At 39.7% G+C, this 27,543-nt stretch overlaps 1 protein-coding gene across 12 annotated transcripts in view; it reads left to right on the top strand.

The window, feature by feature from the left end:
- Positions 1-27,543, top strand: part of cacna1aa (calcium channel, voltage-dependent, P/Q type, alpha 1A subunit, a) — a 147,211-nt gene that overhangs the window by 4,310 nt on the left and 115,358 nt on the right. For 11 of the 12 annotated variants that reach the window (XM_070542058.1, XM_070542057.1, XM_070542055.1 and 8 more), the window contains exons 2-3: positions 21,755-21,860; positions 22,022-22,161. In XM_070542058.1, the coding sequence (XP_070398159.1) occupies positions 21,755-21,860; positions 22,022-22,161 (246 nt within the window). Of the gene's footprint in view, positions 1-21,754; positions 21,861-22,021; positions 22,162-22,363; positions 22,887-27,543 lie in introns of those variants that run through there. The other variant, XM_070542059.1, reaches the window with a different exon arrangement.

Genomic DNA, 27,543 nt, shown 5'->3' with positions numbered 1-27,543 from the left:
TCAAAAGAAAGCTAGAAAACAAACAGAAAACCATTATTCTTCATTTCACCAAAACTCCAAACTAAACTGGAACTGTCGCAGCTTCTCTTTTGTTTTTCTGTAACTGGCTGAAACAAACTAATAAGGAAAACGGATAAACTTGGAAGAAAGGCTGTTAAATTGTTACACATTCTATGAAATATAAAATAAATTCAACAAAAAAATAAAACAAAGATCCCAACACATGAACCTTGACCCCCCCCCCCCCCCCCCCCCACACACACACACACACACACACATACACACACACTGATACATATTTAATTTTACACATTTCATGTGGGGGGAAAAAACTTTTCATCACAATTATTTTCCAAACTTCATTTAAAGTTTTATTTTATTGCGTTTTTTTCCAGTTTCAGCCTGCCAGCTGTCCTTCTCTGATCAAAACTAAAGTAAATCAAGCTTTGTGACTCAGTAGTAGAAAATAAAACTTTAAAAACTTGTTTATATATAAAAAAACAATAAAACTAAACCTAATATTTAGACTTACCATCAGATGGATGTGTGATAGGGTGGGTGGAAAAGTAAACAGAAAATTGATAATAAATTATTTTTGTAGGGAATTATTTTATGAAGCATTGGATGTATTGGTCACACGTTACAATAAGGGTCCCTTTATTGTGCATTATAAAGCATTAATAAACAAAAGGGTCTCTAATGTTACCATTATTGATAACTAAAGGGCCATTGCTTAGTAATGCATTACATAATATATGTAATCAGCTATTAATACTTTATTTAACAGTTTATTAATGCTTAATAATGCAGTAATTGACGTTAATAAATTGAATCTTGAACCTAGAAATTGTAAAGTGTTACCAGTATTTTTAATGACACTTCTAATAAAATAACCACTGGATTTCTGTCTACAGCTGGTTAAGTTTCAGCCTTAGCAAATAGAGTCCTTCTCAAAAATGTATTTGCTCCAGATCATGCATCACGATACTTCCCAAATTTGACCAAAACGTCTGTAACTTTATCAGATCTCAGCTTAAAATGATCTCAGCTTAAAATGATCTCAACTTAAAACTCAGCCAAGGTAGGAGGTGTGTGATGTTTAATATTACAACGAATAAATGAAAAGTGGGTTATATAGCTTTATTTACACTGTGAAACCACCATTATGTTAGTGCTAGCAGATCTTACCTGATATTTTGCTACGGATTGATCTCCCAGTCAGTGGTTGTAATTGTGAGCATCATGTGGTGATGAACACGATACCGCTTACATTCAGTCTGGATTTTCTAATTAAACAACACCCAGTGGGTATTAGCTTAGTGTCAAATATACTCAGACTGCTGAAACATAAAACAATATTCTAATGGATGTTTAAAGGTACAATATGTAAGAAATTTGCTGTGAAATAATCACAAAACAGTCTAATGTCTCATATTAGAAAGAAGGTTACACTGCCACAGATTTCCTTCTTAGCTGGTTGGGGGTTGTCAGTTTTTCTTCTTTCGAAAGCACAAAAGAGGAACGTAGTCTTTGTTTACTATCTGTGAGCCTGCTGGGTTGCCAAGTCTGCGCCAGCAAATGCTGTAGTGCCAGCCTTTGTAATTTGACACCAGAAGGCAACAAGCTCCAGAGTTGTTTAGAGAACCAAAGCCAGGAAACAGGAGCGACCCAGAAGTTATTTTTTGCAGCCCTAAGAAGCTTCGGTATCCTATCAGGTTACGAAGGTTAGAGGTTAGCGTTGAGCTAAAAATTCTAACTGTGAATTAAAAGCAAATACTCAGTATTACAGTGAAATGTCTTCATTTCACTGAACCAGAAGACTCTAGGTGACTTCTCTTCCCTCGTCACCTAGAATCTTCTGGTTCTTGCAACAGTTTTGAAACTCCCATTAAGGGAGTGAGAAAGTCACTCGTTTGTTGGATGCCATTCTGGCTTCATTCTTACATAATGCACCTTTAAAAAAAGCATCTATTTATATTCTGATTGAATATTTCTCCTGTTGCTAGTTGATTTTTTGCCGATATGGAGAAATTCTTTTTTAGGTATTAATTTGTTTCCATGTAGCACAATCACATCAAGTTCATAGTTTATAAACACACACATACTGCATGTACACCACATGGTGTTGTCTGCGTCATCGGTGTGCACTTAAGTGCTTTTTCCCCTTGATGCTGTAAATGCAGAGGAAGATGATATATGTTCTATCTATAGAAACGCCGAGGTCAGTATGCTCAGAACAAATATCTGGAGTCTTCTCTATACCTTTTGTTATTTTTTTAAAGAGGTTTTGTTGTCCAGGTTTTCTAAAAAACCTTTTAGACTTAATTCTGATGTCTTTATTCATTATTTAGGCCAGTTATACAGTACATGTCCACTTTCTAATTTTGTTATTTGGTATTCTTAGTTTTTTTTTACATTGACCAACAAATGTAAGTAAAAAGAAAACTTAGTCCTAGAGGTAAACGATAGATGCATATACATACACCTACTGAATTTATACAAAGAACCAAAATGCGGACATATAGCTGAAGCATCAGTGTTCTTTTTGTATTTCTGTCACAACTTTTGTCCATTGTTCTCTTTATTAAGTTTTAAAGAAACAATAAATAGCAAATCAAAGAACTAAGGGAAAATCCAGACAGACAGTAGCAGAAGCAAAATGATGATTTGCTTCTGCATGTCAGTCTAGCCACACTCCATTGGTTTGGTGGGCCAATCACAGTGCACCATCGGTGTGGTGGGCCAATCACAGTGCCCCATTAGTTTTGTGGGCCAATCACAGTGCTCCATCGGGTTGGTGGGCCAATCACAGTGCTCCATCAGTTTGGTGGGCCAATCACAGTGCACCATCGGTGTGGTGGGCCAATCACAGTGCCCCATTAGTTTTGTGGGCCAATCACAGTGCACCATCGGTGTGGTGGGCCAATCACAGTGCCCCATTAGTTTTGTGGGCCAATCACAGTGCTCCATCGGGTTGGTGGGCCAATCACAGTGCTCCATCAGTTTGGTGGGCCAATCACAGCGCCCCATTGGTTTGGTGGGCCAATCAAAGCGCTCCATCGGTTTGATGGGCTAATCACAGCGCTCCATCGGGTTGGTGGGCCAATCACAGTGCTCCATTGGTTTGGTGGGTCAATCAAAGTGCTCCATCGGTTTGGTGGGCCAATCACACGGCTCCATCAGTTTGATCAGCCAATCACAGTGCTCCATCAGTTTGGTCAACCAATCACAGTGCACCATCAGTTTGGTGGGCCAATCACAGCGCTCCATTGGTTTGGTGGGCCAATCACAGCACTACATTTGTTTGGTGAGCCAATCACTGTGCTTCATTAGTTTGGTGGGCCAATCACAGTGCTCCATCGGTTTGGTGGGCCAATCACACGGCTCCATCAGTTTGATCAGCCAATCACAGTGCTCCATCAGTTTGGTCAACCAATCAGGGGAACCATGCTCTCAGGGACAATGATCATTCATTCAGTCTTTTCAGGGTTTAATTGAAGGAAGTTTTCTTCTTACCAGCTAGTAATTCAGACAGTTTGTAGACCTCAGAATCCTTAAAGGAGCAGTACAGCTGAATATCATCTGCATATAGGTGATACGATTATCATTATGAAGAGTCAATTATCTGCCCAAGAGGGTGTATGTAGCACCTTTCATAGTCAGAGGACTCCAAAGCGCTTTACACTACAGTGTATCATTCATCCAAAGTGTAGCCACAGCTGCTCTGGGGCACACTGACAGAGGCAAGGCTGCTGAGCACTGGTGCCACCGGTCCCTCCGACCACCACCGGCAGGCAAAATGGGTTGAGTGTCTTGCCCAAGGACACAACAGCAGATTTCTTTGTCCAGAGCCAGGATCGAATCTGCAACCTTCCGATTACTGGACAACCTACTCAACCTGTTGCGCTACTGCCATTTTGTCTCGTACATGAGATATAGTAGAAATGCTGCTTTCTGGTCAACATCTGCTTAAAATAACTTATACTTATACCCATATTTAGTCTTTGAAGTTTGCTATCAGGTGGTTGCTATGGTGGCTATTGGCCTAATTCATTGCTAACAGCTTTAAATTTTCTTTTGATTGCACAGTTCTAAATATACTTATAAACCATCTAGTCATTTTACACGATTATTAATTATTGTGCTTTGGGTAAAATAAAATATGGCATGTGTCAGCAGGTTATAACGACCGAGGAAACCCAATTAGTGAAAAAAATGAAGAAATATCTACTTTTAAAAAAATACTGAAAAGAAAACAGTATTTAAAATCATTTTTATTGAAAAATAAGGGGAAAATACAGAGTAAAAGAGATGGATCGATTTCATGTGATTTATTTCATGTGATTTTTTATGGAATTAAACTCAAGAGAAAAGCTTCTGGGATAAGCCATCAGCTGTGGGCTCTGTGATGTGATAAGACCCATTTTTTAAAAATTTGGTGCATATTGTGATGTACACTTATAGAAACATTTATGTCTACGTTCATTCATAGGGTGAAAGCAATATGTTATGCAAATAATTTTTTCATCTCTTCTCTAAATAACTTACAGAAGTGTAAAACATCCAATAGTAATTGGCTTTAAATGTCTTTTTACCGTTACAGATTAAGAGAAAATAAAATCTGGAGAAAGTGAAATTACCAGCTTAAGAAACACAAAAAATTGTGGACAAATCAGTTTAAGTTTGATGCAACAAATGATCAGTGAACTGGAGAAATTACACAGGATCAAACCGAATGCTTATATTACATTAGAGGAGGTCACTGATGTGACACTAAACTGGCAAATGAGATTAAAGGAGCAAACACAACCCTGTTTGTTTTTTCAGCACCACGGACAGCGATACACACCAGTGCAGGCATCAGAACAAACAAAACTTTATTAAACACGTTCTAAACGGTCAGTAAGTTGGTTCATCTATGCGACCTACACACCCACTCATTTTAAAAATTTGTGTCATTGCATTTTATGACTTGTAATTACACTTTGTAATCAAATCAAAGTAGCACAAATCCACAGCGATGGGTTTTCTTGAGACAGGAAAAGTGTGTTTGTGTTTGAATCCTCCATACGGTTACACAATGAAGCTCTCCGTGTGTGAGTCAGTGAAACAGACATACGGTATTTGTCTATTTTTATATGTGTCATTAGGACAGTCAGATAGAAAAACTAATAAGCATGCAAAGAAGTCAAAGTCAGAAAAATGAAACTTGGAGGTTTTAGTAGTCAGATATCTCCATTCGCTGCATAATCTAAATAATTTAGTTGCTGTTCTTTAACTTGCCTCAATCAATTGACACTTCCACTCACACCACAAATTATGTCAGTGTGCCTTTTCACGGACTCTTGGAATATTTGCATTGGATTTCACCCAACCAATCATTAGAGATCAAGCTAGTCACAGTTTGAGCCACAGCGCGGTTCGTCCAATCAGCATGGGTCTGTGAGGAAAATCAGAAATTTGCTCGGTCTCTCCATGTGTTTACTGTCGGAGCTCTAAAACTAACAACGCTAGGTTTAGAAAACCCTAACATGATATGCTAAATCTTATGCTAAATAAAGATATATGTGTTGAAACTGTTAAACTCAATGAAGCTGGTGAAATAATAGCATGAAAATCGTAGCTGCCACATTTAAAAACACAAGTCACATTAGATGATTGGCGGGATATACGACTTATGGTTCCAAAACATTTATGTAGTAAGAAACATGAATTTAATAGCACATCTGCTAAACACTTTCCAAAATCTATGTGAAAAAAAGTGATCAAAAAAGAGGTGCGATATATGTTTCCATATTGCCGTAGTTTGATTATGTCATTGGCAGGTGCAGATCCAGAAAGTACAGCTCCAGATAACTATAATCGGCATTGCATTCTCTCGCTGGAATTAACTGAAGGACCATCGAAGTCTGACGAGTCAGAGGAGTCACGCCAAGGTTGCATGCTTTCTGCGCCACAGGTTACAACGTTTACCACAATGTTTTTAAACTAGCGATAGTCCTGGCGATATGATGTAAAGCTACCCTGAAATGTATGTATGTATGTATTGCCCCCTAGTGCCAGGAAACTACACACACTGCCACTTTAAACAAAGATTCTATGAAAAACAGAGGGGGACAGTTATTGCACCATCCACCCTTCTGACCAGTGATGATAATAAAGAGGAGGAAAATGCCTATCAGATCGAGTCAGATCCTCAAAGATATAACATTCTAAAATATTCTAATATTCTATATTTGATCAGAAATGTTATCCATTGTTCAATAACTTTCAAAAATATTCAACTGTAGTCAGCTTTTATAAAATATATATTTTTGTATAATACCTGGGACATGTCCAGTAATTTTTTATAGTGAAATAATATTTTAATTTGTACTAGATTATTCTAGAGTGTCTTATAATCATCCAAATTATTCTAAGTGATTGTTTATTTACCTTGTTCATTTGTTTAATTTTTTTTTTATTTTTATTTTTTTTTATTGTTTTACCAGAACAGGGCAAACATCCATATTTGATCATTTCACTTTTCTGATTTTCTGCATTAAACTTATAATTTTTGAAAATTGTAACAACGGAAATCAGTTTTGGTTACATACCACAATTTTAAGTTTTAAACTATTTCAGTGAGTGCCTTATAAAGGGTTAAGTGTGACATCACCATGGTAACGTCTAGCTCGGCTGGCATTGACTTCACATCATTTAGATCGGTTGTGTCTAATTCAGGCCCTGCTGGGCTGCTATCCTGCATGTTTTAGTCATGTTCCTACTCCAGTACTTTGAATTGGATCGATGGTTGATTAACAAGCAGGACATAATGAAGAAGTGATTTAATCATTAAATCATGCCTGTTGGAGCTGAGAAACACCTAAAACATGCAGACGAGTGGATTATTGTACTGCAGTGGGTACCATCAGCTCATTTTAGGCACTGATTTTGCATCTGGCTCTTGGAAGCTCTGAGCTGAGAAGTTTTGAGACATATTATGAAAACAGTCATACGGGATTTTCGGCAACATCTCAAAACAATCATGAGAGTTATTGGTTTCCCTGCAAGTCAGTGCAACACTCTAATGTTGCAGGAATATTCACCTCATATAAAGATTTGTGACATATGTCTAATTCTCATATTCCTCATACTGTAGTTTGTGAGTCAGAAAGCAGGAATGTGGGACAACTTTGCAAAAGGTGGGTGGCCAATTGATTAGAAACAAAACAGAGGCCATGAGAACGTGCAAAACAAGTGCCACTAAATGAGGCATGACAATTTTTTTTATTGAAACACGATTAGAACACTTTACATCTAATTTGCTAAAGAAAAAAAATTGCATAAATATCACACAAATTATGTTTTTTCAGTTTTTGTTAAATCTTTTTTTTTTTTAGCTAGGTGCCATTTTACAATAAGGTTCCTGTTATAAATGGCTAATCAATAGTCTATATCTCACTGTGTGAAAACCTAGTCTGGACGTCCTGCAGATGTGGTCTGGACTGACGGACTCAATATAGACATGATCTGCACGTCCATGCGACGCTGACCGTTTGCAGGGATGTTACTAATTAACAGAGGTGTGGACTCGAGACACTTGACTTGGACTCCAGTCAGATTTGAGTCATTATTTTAATGACTTCTGACTTGACTTGATAACATCTATAAAGACTAACCACTTGACTTGGACTTGAACACCAATGACTTGCGAATTGAATCGACTTGCATCTGTTGACTTGACAATGACTTGAGTATATTTGATATTTTAGCACAAAAGTGGCACGACATGGACAAAAATCATAAATTATTCTTCGTTCTGGGTTTGATCTTGTTCTGCTAAATGCAGCAGCACTTTGTTTAGAATCAGTTTCAGTTGCACTTTCTGCTGTTTGAGCAATTAAGTGAAGCTTTAAGAAGCTTTAATTCTGGAATTTATTTATTATCATTGTCATTAAATTGAAGTTGGACAGATGACTTGGTTATGACTTGAAAATTGAAAGTTAAGGACTTGGATTTGACTTGGACTTCCACATCATTGACTATGGACTTGGCTTGGACTTGGTTGTCTTTGACTTGGACTTGACTCGAGACTTGACTGGAAAGACCTGTGACTTGCAAAGCGGTGACTCGGTCACACATCTGCTAATTAATCTGTAACACATTATGAATCAATAATAAATGTTTTTTAATTGTGAAAAATGATAAAGTGGGAAATCAATAAAGTGTGTCACCCTTTTTTTTTTACCATAAACATTTGTAACTAGTGGTGTAACTTTACCCTCAAATCATATTCAGTTTGGTTCAGTGTTTTCAAGAGCTCAGTTAGATTAGTTTTCGAGATATTATTATATTTATTTATTTAATATCTATGCAGCTCCTATAGTGAGCAGAACCAGGTGTCATCACAGGCTGCTGATCTAGCGTGAGGTCTGTAATTACTTCACAGGTTATTTGGGCAGACAAGTGTTGTGTTTGACTGTTGATGCTTCGTGTTCTTATTTCTGCAGCGAGCCTTAAAAACTCACCTCACACCGCTCAGAGTTTCTTCCTTAAAACTCATATTAAATAACGAGCTTCCTCTGCGCCATACTTTTTATTGTAGGATGAAAACTTTACATCAGTTGTTCTAGGAAAAAGTTCAGCAGACGCGTTTGTTTACATTCTTGCCGCTGCGTGCCTGCACCGTGTGAGGTAAGAGAGGGAGGGAGAGGTGACGCGATGCCCTGTTCGGTGTCTCTACAGGCGCCAGCAGCAGTGACCAATATATATATATATATATATATATATATATATATATATATATATATATATATATATATATATATGTTATTATTTATTCTGGCGACGCTCCATTGGCAGTTCTCAGTCATTGGGTGGGTTATACCATATACACCGCTTGCTACTGGACAACAAACGTGACATACTCACTGCATCGGATGTCGGTAAACAAGGCAGCCTGCTGCTGAAGAAGGTGATCGTGCATCGTTTTTTTAAATAAAGGACTTAAATACATCTATCTGCTCCTGATTCTAATAAAGCCCAAATCCTACGAGTCCAAAATTGATGCCAAAGCCTTTTCAAATAAGCTGTCGCCATCTTGTTCCACTCAGTCACATCATCCCGCCCACCAGACGAATATAGGGTCCTGGTTTGCTACGTCTACGTCAAACTGAAAATTAGCATTCATGGACTCACGCATCTTGGTGGAAAGCTTTTGATGTAGAATCCAGAGCAGAGCCCGTTTGGCTAGTAGAAGCTAACCGTTAGCATTAGCAACTCCACAACATGGCAGAACTCGTTCAGGCGTGTGTCGAAGATGTAACATCAACAGTGGAAGAAATGTGTTGCTGCTAGTCATTCAGAGGAGGAATGTCTGAATATCAAGAAATAAGACTGAAAATCCTGCCATCAGCTCACCTCTCCTCTGACTAACTTCTACTTCCTGAAACAAGAGTGCAAGGGCTCTTTTCCCATAGAGATCGACTCACATACTAGAGACCACTGCAAATGTATTGAAAAAAACAAGTAAACTTGATGTTTAAATGTTACAAATTATCATCTATAAACTATTTATAAGGCAATTTGAAGAGTGAAGAGCCTCATTGTAAAGTGGTACCAAAACACTTATGTGTCAGTCACAAAAACAAGTGGCTGAATCATATATTCTGACATTTTAGAGACGCATATATCCCACTTGTTAGAACAAAATGTGTGAAAACTTAGCATTAAGAATCCAAATACCTTCACGTGTCAAAACAGAGAAGAAATTAAAGATGGACTAACAGACTTCTTTTTAAAGATAAAGATAACCAAGAGAACTGACATGAGAACTGACATGAGAATCCAGGGTGAGAGCTGGGTCAAAGATCACAGACCTGACAGAGGGTTTGGTGTGAGAAGAAAGCTGACCTAGAGAGTCTCTGACTTTGGGAACCAGCTTGTCTGGGGCACAGATGAGGATCTCAGTCTTATTTTCATTCAGCTGTAGAAAGCTCCCAGCCATCCAGGTTTTGATAGAGTCTAAGCAGGTGTGTAACAGCTGCAGCTTAGACATCTCATGGGGCTTAAAGGAGATGTACAGTTGGATGTCATCTGCATAAAGATGGTAGGAGATTCCTTTGAAGGAGCTCAGGATGTGCTGAAGAGGGAGCAGATAGGGGAGGAAGAGCAGAGGCCCCAGCACGGAACCTTGTGGGACACAATGGGTGAGGGAGGTGGTGGAGGACCTAAACCTAGAGACGGCCACAGAGAAAGAACGCTCAGACAGATAAGAGGAGAACCACTCCAGATCAGATCCTGATAGGCCTACCCAGTCTCTCAGCCTCTCCAGTAGCAGGTGATGGTCAACAGTGTCAAAGGCTGCAGTCAGGTCCAGCAGGACCAGAACAGAACAGTCCCCTCCATCAATGTAAGTCAGATGAGCATTAGACCCTAAGAAGAGCTGTTTCAGTAGAATGAGCTTTATGCTCTATGACTGGAAACTATCATAGATGTTATGTTCATCAAGAGCCGTTGTGAGTTGTTTAGCCACAACCTTCTCCAAGAAGGAAACCAGGAAATATGATGGCTTGGCCATCTGAGCCATTGTGGATCTTTCAGGACTTTGCTAAGATAAACATATCTCCAGAGTTGGCAGTGAGTGATGTCACTGATCAATGCCAAAAGGTTCACTGACATTGTTACATCAGAAGTTTGATTCTATCCAAGCAAAACACAAGTTAACCTCTTCACATGGTGAGGGAAGCTGTGTGATGTAAAAGTGTTGTTCAAAGGCAAGAAGAAGCATCCTTTTTTACTGTTCTCTTTAGATCACAGAGCGCCGTGAATTAAATGATTAAAAACATCAATTTTAAAGCATTAACGCTGTAAAATTTCTTTTCCTTCTATTCTGCTTCACCAGCAACCCAGCAAATACATTACTGATGTCATTTCCTAATGACTCACAACCAATCAATGTGAGTTTACTATAAATCTTGGCCAGCAATTGTACCAGGCCTTTCCAAGTACCTACCCTTGGTTCAGGTACTCTGTTGGTTCCTGAAGTGGCCTAGAGGACTGGAGTCACACCAACACCACAAAGTCCTGTAAAATCACCCGGCAGTTTCGATAGTGGGAATGGGCCTAAACTCACAGAATCTTTTTGATGTCTGTGCAGGCTTCTCTCACTGGTCCTGCACATTAAATCCAGCCAATTGATGCAAACCGCACCATCTAGTGTCATGGTTTAATTGGACACATTTATTTTTTTGAAGTTTCAGTCAGTGAGTGCAAGGGCGTGAGGTGACTCCATGCGTTTTCCAAATAAGCAGATTCCGCGATAAATCTTCGCTTTGAGTCTTTTTAGTGTGTTTATGCTCTGGCTGTGATGCGATTGTCCGCGTCACCGTGCACATGATGCAGAACATCCTGCAACCCATGTAAATAAAATGTGACCAGTGTAGATGTACCGGCCCATCACCAGTTACTGCCATTCAGGCTTAAACTGCCACACATAAACGCACTGTGGTCTACAGTTTTCATCTCAGGCGTTCATCATGATTGAATTTTAGAGATCAAGAGAAAAAGGAATAAGCCTCCATCCACTGCGGTTAAATCTCACGTGTGCAGATGTTTTACACAATGCTTAGCTCATTTCCTATGGGTTTCTGCATCGTTGCATCACTCTAGTCGAGTCAATGTTCACAGAAGAAACGTGATGTATCGAACAAACTGTAGATCATTGAAATGATGATTTATTTAGTTACTGATAGCATTGCTCACAACACTTCATTTTATTTCCAACTGTATGGCCCCTTCTTCTAATGATTTTTCTCTTTTCTTTTAGCTCTGACTCTGCTGAATAATTCAGTTTCAGGCTAGTTCGTACAAGTTAGGTGCGCGCGCCTGTGAATGTGTCTCTGTGAGTATGTGTGTGTGTGTGTGTGTGTGCGCGCAAGGGGTTCAGTGACGTGGGGAAGAGCTATTTTTGGGACTCGGATACGTGAAGAGTGAGAAAATAGAGAGGAAGGCAGTCTGTGATGGATTGATTCTTTTTGTGCACATTATTTTTTCTTTTTCTTGGTTACATATTGCGGCAGTTAGTAGACAAACCTTGCTGGAAGCCTGCGCTGTACCTGCAGGGCGTGCTGGCACACTCTCAAACACATCTCAGCTCACTCAACACATGCAAGTGAGTAAGCAAGTGTTAAATAAGCCAGAACTGTCAGGTATACAAGCACACTTCACATTAGCACACTGCCCACCTTCCTGAACCTACAGCTTTGGTGAAAACTGGTCACATGCTGCTCACACATACACACACACACACACACACACACACACACACACACACACACGCACGCGCACGCACACACACACACACACACACACACACACACACACACACACACACACACACACACACACACCATGGCACAAAACACTGTCATCAGCATCTTGTAGAGAAAGTGACAACTCGGCTGTATGTGGGTGATGAGGGAGTGGCCGAAGCAGGACTGAGACAGGGACCAGTGTCTGAGCATCCAAAGGGGTCCGAGCCACCATGTTGGTTTGTTGTCTAACATTTTAAAGCCTGGACATTGAAAGTTATCCTTTATCACTTCTAAGGCGATGGGTTGAGCTGGAAATTTGAGAAGATGTTGCATCACTTCCAATAAACGTGTTTCATCAGTACAGTTCCTCATTCATATTTGGTCCAGCACCTTTCCTTTTTCAGAGGAATGTTTTGGTTCGTTGGTTAAGCCACTGAGCAGTTTGCAAATGAGTTAGGGATAGAAATCAGCCCCTCCAAATCTGAGACCATGGTTTTTAGCCAGGAAAGGGTAGAATGCCTTCTCCAGGTCTGGGACAAGGTCCCGCTCCAAGAGGAGAAATTTAAGTATCTTGTGGTCTTGTTCACGAGTGAGGGAAAGATGGAGCGGGAGATTGATAGGTGGATTGGTGCTGTGCCTGCAGTGATGCAAGCATTGTACCGGTCTGTCGTGGTGAAGAGAGAGCTGAGCTTTGGGTAGTGACTGAAAGAATGAGATTGCAGATACAAGCGGCTGAAATGAGTTCTCTCTGCAGGGTGTCTGGGCTCTCCCTTAGAGATACGGTGAGAAGCTTGGTCACCCAGGAGGGGCTCAGAGTAGATCCGCTGCTCCTCCATATCAAGAGGAGCCAGTTGAGGTGGCTCGGCCATCTGGCTTGGATGCCTCCTAGACTCCTCCCTGGTGAGATGTTCTGGGCTCGTCCAACCAGAAAGAGACCCAGGACATGCTGGAGGGAATATAGCCATGTTTCTGCTATACAGGAGTCCCAGGAAGTTTATGGGAGGGAGAAGTAAAGCCTTAGTGGTTGTGTCTCCTTACAAAACTGGCCAGTTTAGGACATTGCTAAGCAGTGAGTGACATCACTGAACAGCGTTAAAAGGTGTCAACAAAATTCTGTCAGAGTACAACATAATTTCATCCATTTGGAGGACCCGGAGAGCGGCAGTGGAATGTAAAAAGTAACGTTCAATGACCAGAAGAAGGGCTGTTTTTTATGGTTCTCAGTGAGACTACAAAGTGCTGTTAATAATGGTGTTGTGAGGAGATTTCTGCCACATTGTTCAGTGTTAGAAACTTTGATGGTAAAGCACAGTCAGTGATGCTTATTTTCTTTTCCTTGGTTTTTGCTTCACCAGTAACTCTTCCAATTTTACAAATGCCGCATGTCAGGCGACATCTGCAAATGTCACTTCCTACTGACTTACGACCAATCACCAAGGGTTAAACACAATTCTCGCTCTGTGTTCCACTGGTTCCTGAAATGACCTGGAAAGTGGTCCTTTTGGACAACCCTGGTGAAATGGAGATACTCGTGTGCCACCAAAGTCCACTCAAATGGAAGTTCTGATAAGGGAACAGCACCTTACGATTTGTTGCTGGTCTCGGAAGGCCCCGGAGAAGCTGGTCTAAGTAGCTTGGCAGAGGAAAGTCTGCTTGGGTTGCCGTCCTCATGACCCGATGATGGGTACTTAACTGTCTGTCAGTTAAGTAAGATTTCACCAAGTTATAGGCAATCCCCCTAATCCCATTTTGTTGTAATTTCTTTAAAAGTATTTCATGGTCTACTGTATCAAAGGCCTTTTGGAGGTCTATGAATATGCCAGTAGAATACATTTTACAATCCATTTTTTTCAGATACCTCTTCTATGAGATCTATCAATGCAAGAGCAGTTGATCTATTTTGTCTAAATCCATATTGACTATAATTGAGTAAGTTGTATTTTTCAATGAAACCGTTCATGCGTTCCACATACAGTTTGTCAAATACCTTTGATAACTAAGGAAGTAGAGAGAGTTAAGAGTGTTTCTAGATTTGCTTCTTTGGAGGAAGCCAATCTAGAAACATGAAGAAAACCCGTCCATTCGTTGTTTTCTTTTTTTTCTTCAGTGTTTGGTTTCAGGAATTATCTACCAAAAACAAGCACTTTTGCCCATATTTTAAAACTTGATGGACTTGCCTTCTTCTTTTTCATTACTAACACACTAATTATCAGCAGCATGTACTACATGACTTCTAGATATTACAAAAGTTAATCTGTCTGTTTATTTCCTTTAAAATCATACTTTAGTACTGCTATCAGGGACTTATATTGAGGCACTCTCTGAAAAGTGAAATTAAGCTCTTGACCACAATTCAGAAAATTCTATTCAAAATTTGTATTACAAGAATAAAATGAAGTCCTTCAACCGTCCCTCTTATCTATATGGCTCCAGATTATCAAAACAATTAGTGCGGTCTCATCCTCATTGCTTAATCCCATTCATCTGATGAAATCAGAACTTCTTAGGCAGAAGTGACAAGAAAGTGAAGTAATTATTTCAGCCGTTCTGGCGCTGTAACAGGAAGAGAGAGAGGGAAGGACGGAGGAATACTGAACACCAACATTTAAAATGCTGCATGTATTTAAACACACCTTTCTCTCTTTTCTAACACTAAGCCCCGCCCACTCTATGTAAACTCAGTATTTATGTGTAACACAACACTCAGAAGGATAAAATAAAACACTGCCATCTTATCCCACCCATCTGTGATTTTTTTCCCTCGCTCAGCTCTTCTGTGCTCTTCGGCTCTGCCCTTCCCTCCTCCCTATCTTTGGTTACCTCTCTCCGCTAGGTCTCCCTTCCTTCTCTCTCTTTTATTCCTCATCACTCACTCTTTTCAAAAATGTCTGTGCCTACAGGACAATTTCTTTCTCTTTTCCTCTCTCTCTTTTCAATAATCCTTCTATCCAACCATTTTTACTCTCTCTCTCTCTCGCCCAGTGTTTGTGTGCTTGTGCATTTGCTGACACGGCAGCTCTCTTTCCTTCTCTCTGTCTCGTTCTGTATTGAATGGAGGGCATGATAGCCATGGGCGTGATTGATGGACGGGCTCAGTGGAGGGAAAATGGACTGGGAAGGAATGTGATGGAGAAATTCGGAAAAAAGGGAATCAAAGAAGGAGATTGGGAAATGGAGGCTTAGAGGTGTGGCAGTAAGTGAGGGAGGACAGTGAAAACGGGCTTTACTGGAGAGAAGACAAGGTCTTTTAGGAATGAAAGATACCAGAGATACAGAGCCTTAATACATTAGGTTAATAAAAGGCTAATAGAAGTGTGTCTGTAGTGCATCAAGGGCTCCATTAGCATTCCCTTTTCTATGAAAGACACGTACAAATACAGCCAAATATCATCATCATCAGTTATTTTTGAAACTCCAAACAGATTTATAACAAATCAAGCTGATTAAAGAACTTTTACTGCTGAGAAAAAGAGTTTAGGTTCATTGTCTTTAACTGATGCACATTTTTAATTTAGAAGTGACTTCATTTGGCAATTATTAAAGAATGAAGGTTCATTACAGAGGGTTTATTTTTATTTTTGTATTTATTTTTTCTGCATGAGTCATCACTTCATTCTGGCTTTGGGGTGTGTTTGTGCGTCTGTGATTTTCTTTCACTCGTCCACACAGTGAGATGCTAACGTTTGGGTAAAGAGTTATTTACGCGCACATCCAAAAGTTTTGCTATAAAATCCTCACACAACAATGCCAGTAGCTTACTGAGTAGGAACTGATTTTTAAACAGGGAAAACGTGAGGAAAGTTGACCATTGAGCAGGATTTATTGTTTATCCCTTGAGGTCCACGCTGCAGGGTGGTGCTCACTCCTCACCCCTGCCACATGGACCCAAGGGATAAACCATCAACCCTGCTCAGTGGTCAACTTTTGTCACGGGGTCACACCCATTAGGGCAGTGGAAGGGTTAAATGTCTGAAACAAAAATAATCTTAAAAATTATCCAAACTTGTAGTTAGATTTACACCAAAATGGTTTTTACCAAAATCTTTGCAGCAATATTTTGTTTCCAGGCACTCAACTGTAGAATATACTTAAAGAGCAAGTCAACCCCTACCAGAGTCTAACTCCACTCCCACTTCATGTTTGAAAAATGCAACACATGCTGTTGCCTGGCAGACCGAGAGGGCGGAGCTGCTAACAAATACACACACACACACAGGCTTACGACAGCATTGTGACATCATAATGTACCAGTTTACATCAAAGCATACCTCTTAGCCAATAGCGGTGGCAGATTTAAATTAAAATACAGTGCAGAGTTTTTACCTGACAACGGCACAACACTGCCAGTTTTAGGCAGAATATTTAACTTTTAACTAAGATGCACTGAAGTGCCAAATTATTGATGACACGTGTCTGCAGCATGATTAGACACTCGTTTATTTAGTTTATCAGCAAAAAAGTTTATTTGGGGGTGACTTGCTCTTTAAGTATGCCGATAAAGAAAAAAATAATCCTCTGAATTAGACCTCTTTCAGAGTACAACTCTTCTTCTAGTGCCACTCCTGCTGTTTAATGGTATTGTCTTCTTAATGAGAAGGTCTGTTGTTCAGATGGAAAACTGCAGGATCACTAATAGCAACAAACTCTGAAAGCGTTCTTAAATTTTCGTTCTAGAAAAAGATACATTTTGGTTAAGGTGTTATGAAAGAGTTTTGACAATCACTGATTAGGAGCGGCCATTTCTTTCTCTTATGTAGTAAATATTAATGTGAGTTACAAATACACATTAAATGATTATGTAGTGAATCTCAATATATTGGATCAAACTCATTTCAACTGCGCTACATTGTATTTAAGATGAGCTATATTAACAAAACTCCATCCACCCCCCCCCCACCCCCCCCCCCCCCACACACACACACACACATACATAGAGCCACATTTATACACACAGCTGGGGGCAGGAAGGCTAATTGAGTGGTGCCTTGGCCGTTAATGTGGGCCTAGCGGTCGAATACGTGATCACAAATACTTAAAGTTCACACACACACACACACACACACACACACACACACACACACGCACGCACACGCACACGCACACACACACACACACACACACACACGCACACGCACGCACACGCACACGCACACACACACACACACACACACACACGCACGCGCACACACACACACACACACACACACACACAAGCTGAACATGTTGGCATGCCTGTGTAACAGTTTTAAACATGCAGATGTAGGATGTCTATAAATAGTGTCCTCTTCCTTTCAGTCTCTTTACTGTTCGCCGTCCCCTCCCCCTCTCGCCATATGTGTTCCCAAATGAAAAGAGCAAATGGAGAGAAGGTGAGGGAGAGGAGGAAAGGGTAACACGACGTATTGCTTTCTGTGGCTTTAAAATTCAGATTTTCTTCACAAGAACAACAACCTTAGGTATTGTTACCTCACATTTTCCATCCCCCAGCAACTTCCCTTATGTCCTCAAGTGTCAGTCACACGTTCATTCACCTTCGTCCTTAAGGAGATAGGTGCACTGATTTAAAATTAAATGTGTTTGAGGGAAAATGTGTCACAAATGCATGACATTGTGTGCAGTTATCTGTACATGAATATAAACGCACCAAACCCACTCAGTGTCCAGGCGCTGTGTCACTCTGCCACTTCAGTAAAGCCTATGTCTACGTGTTTGTTTTGTTCGTCCGCGTGGGAGACTTGTTACCAGAAAATACACTTAGCAGAACATATTTAACTGAGTCATAACGATGGCTTGTGGGTGTATGTGCGCCTCTTTGTGTGTGTAAACAGGCAGCAGTGGCAAAGAGAGGCGAGACGCCGGTCCATTTGAGCTACAGGCTTGCTGTCTGTTTGACTCACTTACAGTCAGTGCGTTCAGATCGCACCTTTTTTTTCACTTAAGACCCTTGACATGTTCAAGTCCAAATCTTTTGAGGTGGGTTTCAATGGAAAGGTTATGAAATAATAACATCTTACCTGTTCTAGATAGAGATTTGAAATGCTTCAATTTGAGGGAAACAGATTATCTTCGACTGGATTGACAAGCAACCAGCTGACAGAAAACACAGTTAGCAGATAGTTGTAGCACTTCCTGTGCAGCCCGGTGCATTTGCAACAACAATATTACAATATTTCTGTATCAAAATTAGAATGTAATGTAAAGTTGATCGATTTAAAAATGCAGAGGATAGCATTAGCATGCATTAGCAACCTGCTACAGCAATATAAAACAAAGTCACAATCTGCAAAACGAGCTAACTTAAAACGTGTTTTATACCTCTTAACGTTCTAATATGGTATGGCTATAAATAGTTTGTGGAGTCTAAAAAGCTCAGCCAATAATACCAGGGACGTCACTAGGATTGAGAGATGGGGGGCTTAGCCCCAGGAGCTTGATGCTGAACATTTTTTATCACACCCTGCAAAGACTTTTAACATTGAACAGAACCTGTTGTATCATTTTCTTTTCCGTCCCTGCCTTCTTGCATTTTCTCTCTCATTTTTATCAAAAAATAACCCTAAATCGGTTCATTAGCGGAAGGGTTATGTTGAAGAAAAATGTTATACATATATATATATATATATATATATATATATATATATATATATATATATATATATATATATATATATATATATATATATATATATATACATATATCTGTTAAAAATAGATATGTTATATTTCCAAACAAAGCTTTGTTTCAGTCTACTGCACTTAACAGGGGGAAATGGTGTGGCCATCTATTTAATTAGTTTAATTACAGCTAGCTTGGTTCAAAATCCCACTGTAATCTGACAAAAAACAAATTAATATGTGTCAAACCTTTATTCTGCCAGATGAGTTGAGACAGTTTTAATATATAAGTAACATTTGTATTATATGGAACAAAGGAAGTGTCCTTGAAATTAACAATTAAAAGACAAAATAACAGTAAATAAAAACTATTCAACAAGTAGTCCTCTTGATAGATGAAAAAAGTTCACTTAGTCACTTTTTAAATATTTTTATTTTATTGAATCCTTTGATCTTTTTCTTATGCTTGTACAAGTTAAGCTTAACTAGCAAATACAGATAAAATGTGTGTGTGTGCGGGTATTTTGCCCTAGCCCTAAAATGCCTTGGTATGGCTCTGGTCGTGGGGCTGAGTTTTGAAGGTGATCTCAATTGTACCAAATGTATAAATAGTACATGCCTATAAATGATTGCTTTTTAAAGGTAAAACATGTAGTGGGATAAATCTATCTACATTTTCCTTTCAAGCTCTTTGTTTTGTTTTCTTGATTTTCATTTTTCCTGTCCTGTCTGTCTCTCATCTTCCTGCATCTCCCCTCAGTTCTACAGAAAAACGGTTTCCTGGCTTTTTACCTTTTCACCCCATGAGTTACTTTTGAACTAAGCACATCAAAGGCATCTACCGATCGCAAAACAGCGGAGTGTGCATGGCAGTGAGGTGAAGTCATCTGACCACGGGTGTTGAGTTCAGCTTCAGCGGGGTGGGTCAGGCATGAATAAAAGACAGAAATTACCAGAAAAAGTTTGGGCGGAAATGAATGATCGTGTGTTAATTATGTATACACACACACACACACACACACACACACACACATATATATATATATATATATATATATATATATATATATATATATATATATATAATTTTTTGGGGGGGGGCGCCACTTTAAGAATGTTACTATGGACATCCGCAGAGCACAGCTGCCTGGTGCGCATCAACGATCAGCACTCTGCGTCCCCTCCTTCAAAAGGAATCCCAGGTATGCTGACTAAAAATATGGCACAAATTTTTAAAACAAAAAAATATGTACTGAAAAAATATTCCACCCAAAATAACAGGGGAGCTTAGGAATATTTTAGGGTAGCTGAAGCTGAAGCCCCCAAATGACACGGTTCAGTCCAAAACCAACAGTTGGACCATCCGGTTGTCAGTTTGATCGAACCACCACTTTTTCGCATTTACCTGGGTCCTCCATTCATTACACGCTTGCACATTTAGCAAGAGAACACCACTGGTGTGAGAAGTTCTCCACTCAGTAATATCAGAGAAGGAGAAACAGCTGGCTGTTGCCACTTAGGACAAGCTACCCGAGTCTCGAAAAGAAAATCACCATTTGAAGTCATGGACAACAAAAGACGTTTGGATTTAGAAAATGGCAACTGTTGTTTAGCGCCCTCTCATTTATGGCAATGTGGGTTCTGGTATCAGACAGATGTGGCCTAGGGATGAAAGTCAGCGGGATGGGCAAGAGTCCGTGGCTGTGTTTGTGTTTAGAAGACTAGCTTGTTTTGCATATTTTCTATTACAGCTCTAAAATTAGAGCTGTTTTTGGAGCTTTGCTTAGCTATGGTCTTTACTTTACTTTAACTTATTTTTAAATATGATCGGTCACTCTGACTTTAACATGCAAGCTAAACTTGAAATAGTCTTCTTCCCCTATTTCCTGAATAAGCCGCCAATAGAAAATAAACAGGGAAGCGCTCGTGTCAGAAAAAGCTAGTCAGATCTATGTCGCACAGTAAATAAGCATTCCTAGCCTGACTCATCGACTGATGTTGATTTTTGCTGGCTGGAGAGAGTAGAGCATGTCTCAGCTAATAGAAGCTAATCAGTTAGTTAACATGACAGAACTCATACAGGCTTGTGTCTTTTAGGGAGATAAAACATCAAAGTACCAAAGTGAATGGAGGCAGTGGAAGAGTTGCGTTGCTGTTAGCCAATCAGAGGCGAGATGTCCAGATCTTATGACAACTAATGACTCAGAACCCTGCCTTTTTCTGCCCCCCTCTCCTCCAACTAATCTCTACTTTCTGAAACGGGAGCACCAGAGAAATCGACTGACAAGACATTCATTTACACAAGACCACAACAAATGTGTTGAAATAATGAGTGAATGAGCGATTTAACTAATCAACTAAACCGTTTTTCCGAATCTACTTCAAAAGATCTGAATTTTTCAGATGTAACCACTTCTTGCATCCATCTTGCACATAAACTTTGAAATGTAACGGTGCACTGATTTCCAAATGATGATGAAGCTTTTGTAAACTGATAAACATTCTGTGAAGGAACCCCTTTTATCTTGTTTTTAATGTCAACTTTTTGTTTATTTAGATGCATGGTACTCATTTACCTTGACATTTTTGGCTGCTGTTTTCTTGTTGGTTTAATAGAAGAATTTATTCTTCTTGCATATTTCTGCAGATAAATTGGCTGCATTTTTTGATATTTGTAAAACCAACAAATGTTCTTATTTGTTATGCTCTGACTTTTTCTTTGTTGCCATTTCTAAACCAAACGAAGATCTACGTTTTTATTTCTGCACTGGTCTCGTGTACACAACAGCAAAATTTCAGCAGTTGATGCTAAGATGCTATTTTCCTTAACGGATCCTCCTCACTCCGTTTGAGTGGATGATTCTAGCCACCATCATTGCCAACTGTATCGTCCTGGCTCTGGAGCAGCATTTGCCTGAAGGAGACAAGACGCCGCTGTCCGAACGGCTGGTGAGTCAAACTGAGCGTAAAACACCAGGCATTCTGTAGATTAACAGGATCAAATATCATGTGTGTGCTTCCTCCCAAACTAGACATGTATTCATTACAATACATTTAAATCCCCTTTCCTTTCTCCCTTTTCTTTCCTTGATCTTCATCTCATACCACAGGATGATACAGAGCCATACTTCATTGGGATCTTCTGCTTTGAGTCTGGAATTAAGATCCTGGCTCTTGGTTTCGCCTTCCACAAGAACTCTTACCTGAGAAATGGGTGGAACGTTATGGACTTTGTGGTGGTGCTTACAGGGTAGGTGGCAAGTATGGAGTGCCTGTGGTAAAGTAATACAATAATCATTAACAGGTCACTTTAACACATAGAACTTCAAATATTCACATATGATTTGTAAATCAGCTGAAATTTTTGATTTTGAATCTAACATTCATATTCAATTTTACATTTATGTTAACATTTAAACACAACTTTACATATTTAGATGTTTATTGTTTAATATTGTTAAGCTTCATGGTTAAACATTTTGACATGAAATTACAATGTAAAAAATTAAAATTTGGTTTAAAAGGGGACTTTAAAAATCCACATGCTGTTAATTTCCTTATGGATTACTTTACAATCAGCGCCCCATAGAACAGCCCAAACTCATGGATTACAATGAAAGACGTGTGTGTGTGTGTGTGTGTGTGTGTGTGTGTGTGTGTGTGTGTGTGTGTGTGTGTGTGTGTCCTTTCATTGCTGTTCTAAAGAATGGACCCCATTCTGAGTTAGGCACCAGTCAGATCACAGAGTTGAGCTGCAGGCAGCCAGCCGCCTGGGTGGTGAACAAATGTCACCTCGGGAGATAGCGAGACGTTAGAGGATGGGAGGCACAGATGAAGCAGTGTGGAGTCGATGAGGGAGGGGATCTAGGAGAAACCACATATGTTCCCATCTAAGTAAAGAGTGAGGAGCAACAGTGAGGAAAGGAAAATGGACAGGGGTGAACAAGAAATGGGAAATGTTAACATAAAACTGAGGTAATGTATGATTCAACATATTAAGGCAAGTGGTTTTAAATAAAAAAAAACAAGGATGAATTAAAAACAGAGGACGAAAGGTGAACATTGCTTTGTGTGAAGTCACTGCAATTATTAGTAGAAATATTTGGTGCAACCTAAACTTCTGACGTCTAGATGTTCATAAAGAATTGTGTTCAAACTTGAAGGAGTTTAAATTTTCTCTGTATCGTGTGAGAGTTCTCAATTTCCCCAGGCAGACTTGCTCTTGTATCGTTTTGCTAATTTGCTAATTTCTCCTAAGTTTCTCCTTCATTCTGCACACAGTTTGTGGTGAAATAACAGTTCCATTTTTGGTGATTCCATGGACACAAGATGCAGATGTGACAAATGGAGATGGATGTAATTTATAAAATTAACTTTAGAGTAGACCTGCTGCTCCTTCACATCGAGAGGAGCCAGTTGAGGTGGCTCGATCATCTGGTTGGGATGCCTCCTGATGAGGTTTTCCAGGCACATCCAACCGGGAGGAGCCCTAAAGGATGACCCAGGACACGCTGGAGGGACTATGTCTCTCGGCTGGCCAGGGAACACCTTCTGATTTCCCAGAAGGAGTTGGCCTAAGTCGCTGGAAAGAGGGAAGTTTGAGCCTTCCTGCTTAGGCGGCTGCCCACATGACTGGACCTGGTTTACAAAGCCTAAAAGTAGGTTTAACTACATTAAGAATGAATAAAACAAAGATTTTGTCTATTTAAATCATAAATTTGCTATTTACAGCAGTAAAATTTAGCTGTGCATTAGCACTGGGCTATTCAATTCTTTGCCTTGAGGGCCGGTATCCAGCACGTTTTAATGGTTTCTCTGGTCCAACACACTTAATTCTTAATAAGCGCCTCGTGATTTTTATCTTGAGAGGCGCTATAGAAAAGATCTTTTCTTCTTCTTCGTCTAATTCAGTGGTGCAGCAGCTCATCAGGCTCTTCAGAAGCCTGCTGATCACCTGCTGATTGAAATCAGGGCTAAACCAAAACGTGCTGGATTAGCATTAGCGTGTCCCTTGTAATGACTGTGTAGGAGCTCTTGCACGATCTATTAAGTTGTGGTGATACGATAAATTAGTACGCGTGCAGTGATTTAGGGTGCTTCATGTGTTACAAGAACTTTACGTGTGTTTTTATTTATTTATTTATTTTTTGCTGCGCAAATATCAGTATAAGAAGTGATTGCTTCTTTCCACTTGCTCACTAACACACACATAAACACACACACTGAGTGACAGTCTGACTGTTCTTGGGCTTTATTAAGAGCAATCATGACACCCAGCTCCTCTCAGTGTGCCACAACAGAGTGATGGTATAAGAGGTGCCAAGACCAAAGTCAGAAGAGAGGATAGGAGGAGGGGCTGAAGAAAACAAGAAGTCCTTAAAGCCGTAACTGTTATAATACTAAAACTTTATTACAGATTTATTAAGGTTCCTTCATCTTGTTTTGTGGTTTTGCGGTAACATTAGAGCTGCATATGATGTGTTTTTAAATGAAAGCAATGAAAATCAAATGTGGTTTTGGAACTGACAGCTATTTTCTTCTGAAGTGTGTTCATGTAAACAAGTTATGATAAACATGATAAATGGCTTGCGGAGTCTTGGTTTGGGTTGATAAGCTAACAGCTAGTCACAGTGAAGTGAAGCCAAGACCAATACCCATGTCCACCATTTTTATAGGACAGATGGATTAAGAGGGCTGCATTCCATTTAGAACAGTTCTACTTTTGAACAGGCTCGAAGAAGTGGAATGCAGCCCTCACTGGCACCCTTGTACCTCCCTTAGGCTGCTATGAAACAGACCTACTCTGATACAACCAAAACCTCCTATTCTGATTAGAAACATTTAAAAGAATACTTATAAAAACAGATGTTGGGTTAAAGTTTCTTTATGGTAACATGAGACTAACAATAGCTCAAGAATTTTCTTGCAGTTGTATTTGCAGAATCGGCCATACGGTTCCAATTATACACTGAAAACAATGTAAGGATACATTTTTCTTCTAAATCATAATTTCAAGAGCAAGTCGCCTCCTACCAGAATATTTCTCCACTCCCACTTACGGTTTGAAAAATGCTACAAATTCCTTTGTCTGGCAAACCTAGAGGGCGGAGCTGCAAACAAATACACACACACAGACTCACAACATTGTGACATCATAGTGTACCAGCTAACATCATAGTGTACCTCTTCTCCAATAGCGGTGGCAGATTTAATTCAGATGCAGTGCAGAGTTTTTACCTGAAGATGGCACAGCACGGACAGTTTTAGGCAGAATATTTAAATTTTAACTAAGATGCACTAAGTGTCAAATTATTGATTACACATGTCTTGATTAGACACTCATTTATATAGATTATCAGCAAAAAGAGTTGATTTGGGAGTGAATTGCTTTAAAGAGCAAGTCACCCCCAAATAAACTTTTTTTTGCTGATAAACAAAATAAACAAGTGTCTAATCGTGCTGCAGACACGTGTCGTCAATAATTTGGCACTTCAGTGCATCTTAGTTAAAATTTTAATATTCTGCCTAAAACTGGCAGTTGTGCAGGTAAAAACTGCACTGTATTCTAATTTAAATCTGCCACCGCTATTGGCTAAGAGGTATGCTATGATGTCATCTGGTACATTATGATGTCACAATGCTGTCCTGAGCCTGTGTGTATTTGTTAGCAGCTCCGCCCTCTCGGTCTGCCAGGCAACAGCATTTGTTGCATTTTTCAAACATGAAGTGGGAGGAGTTAGAAAATGGTAGGGGTTGACTTGCTCTTTAAATATTCATCTGCAATAAACCACGTTATATTTGTAATTTCTGACCTCTTCCTCTCACAGCAAGTTTCCCCCTCTTTTCTCTGTCTACCCTTCCCAGCTTTTCTCCTCGAACATTAGCTAAAATAAAGTCTGGCCTTCACTGTAAAACGCAGATTTTTTAGATTACATCCACGTATGACCAGTTTGTTTTGATCATTCTATCTGGATGTTGTGTCCAGTTGTGTTCCCATCATGCTTTACCACCTATGACGAGGTCTTTCTATCAAAAGCAGATTTTGTCAGACTCTGAAGTAGATCATGGAGCATAATATGAGGTATGGAAATTTTAATTAATCATTCAATATAATTTGGTCATAAAATACAACCCTCTAAATCCTAATCTTGTGGCAACTGAATCCACTATAATAAAATGTTCAAATTTAATTTCAGATTGGCCTAGCCATTAGCTTGTCAATCCAGTCAGAACAAAACTTTATTTCTCCAAACTGAAGTTACTCACGGAGCTGCACAACAGGGTAACGTTACACTTCAAAAGGTCTGTCCTATACTCATACTAATACAGCATTATTATTTTTTGAGATTTTAAAAAGAAAACTGGAAAATAGCAGGAATTTTCATAAAAATAATGGCATAAGTTAATTTTTTTAATCAATTCAACACTTTCACTTTGTCATGTACACAACATATATTCCACAATAAGAGCTTCTGTAATTCTACCTGCTTTAATTTGAAAGAGGAGAAACGCTGCAGCTCCAACAGTTTACATACAGTAAGGAGAGCTTCCACTGTTCTGACTGAAGGGTGAACGCTCACACACATACTCGTTGTTGTGCTTTCAGTGATTGGCTGTTGGGTTTTTGGTAGTTCACCGCTCTTTGAAGATGAAAAGCAACTTGGCCTTTCTTTCTACCTTTGGTGGAAACCTTTGATAACATATTGACTACTATGCACACATGGCTAAGTGCACACTCATGCACGTACGCACACGTGCACACATTTCCATTTCAAACATTCCTTTCCATTTTGTACTTACCGTTTTGGGCACTTTCAGCCACTCTTAACACATGCCAACACCAAACATGTCTGAAGAGAAAATGCTAGCTCTGCTGTTTACGCTATGCAACCTTTTTGGATGTCAGCTTGCTTGTGTGCACTTGTGCTTGTTGACTTATCTGTGGTAGTAAATTGCCAGAGAGGTTTGGCACTGGGAATAAGCTAGTTGTTTCTAATTTCCAATATTGATCATTAGTCCAATTACCCATGGTTTATAGGTGTTCTTGCTTTGAATCATTCCTTCTGTTGTGCTTTGGTGCTCTTCTAATTAGACACAAAAGACACACACAGCCAAAGAGAAAAGGCAAATTGAAGATTTTGGCTGTTGTTCGTTTAGCGTCCAGGAAACAGTTATGAGCGCCTCAGCTAGTGAACGTTAACTGTTAGCGTTAGCATTAGCAACTTCACCACATGGCTGAATTATTTCAGGCTTGTGTTATTTGTGGAGATAAAACATCAACATTGCAAAGCAAACAAACTCAGTGGTAGAGTTGTGATGCTGTCATCCAATCAGAGGAGAGATGTCCAAATATCAGGAAATAAGAATCCAAATCCTGCTGTCTGAATCTCAGGTGGGATGTGGCAATCTTCTAGTTCCTGGAAATGGTGCAGCAGTGTTTTCTGACCCCTGAGTATGACTTACAAGGCATTTATACTTTCTAGAGACTGCTGCAAATGCAACCCGAAGACCTCTTATGATGAATTGTATAAATGGAAACCGTGTTCCCTCGCCCAGGCGTGGGTCACCGGGGCCCCCCTCTGGAGCCAGGCCTGGAGGTGGGGCACGTTGGCGAGCTCCTGGTGGCTGGGCT

Source organism: Nothobranchius furzeri, chromosome 12 (assembly GCF_043380555.1).
Source record: "Nothobranchius furzeri strain GRZ-AD chromosome 12, NfurGRZ-RIMD1, whole genome shotgun sequence".
NCBI classification, from domain to species: Eukaryota; Metazoa; Chordata; class Actinopteri; order Cyprinodontiformes; family Nothobranchiidae; genus Nothobranchius; species Nothobranchius furzeri.
This window is presented reverse-complemented; position numbering and strand designations above follow the sequence as displayed.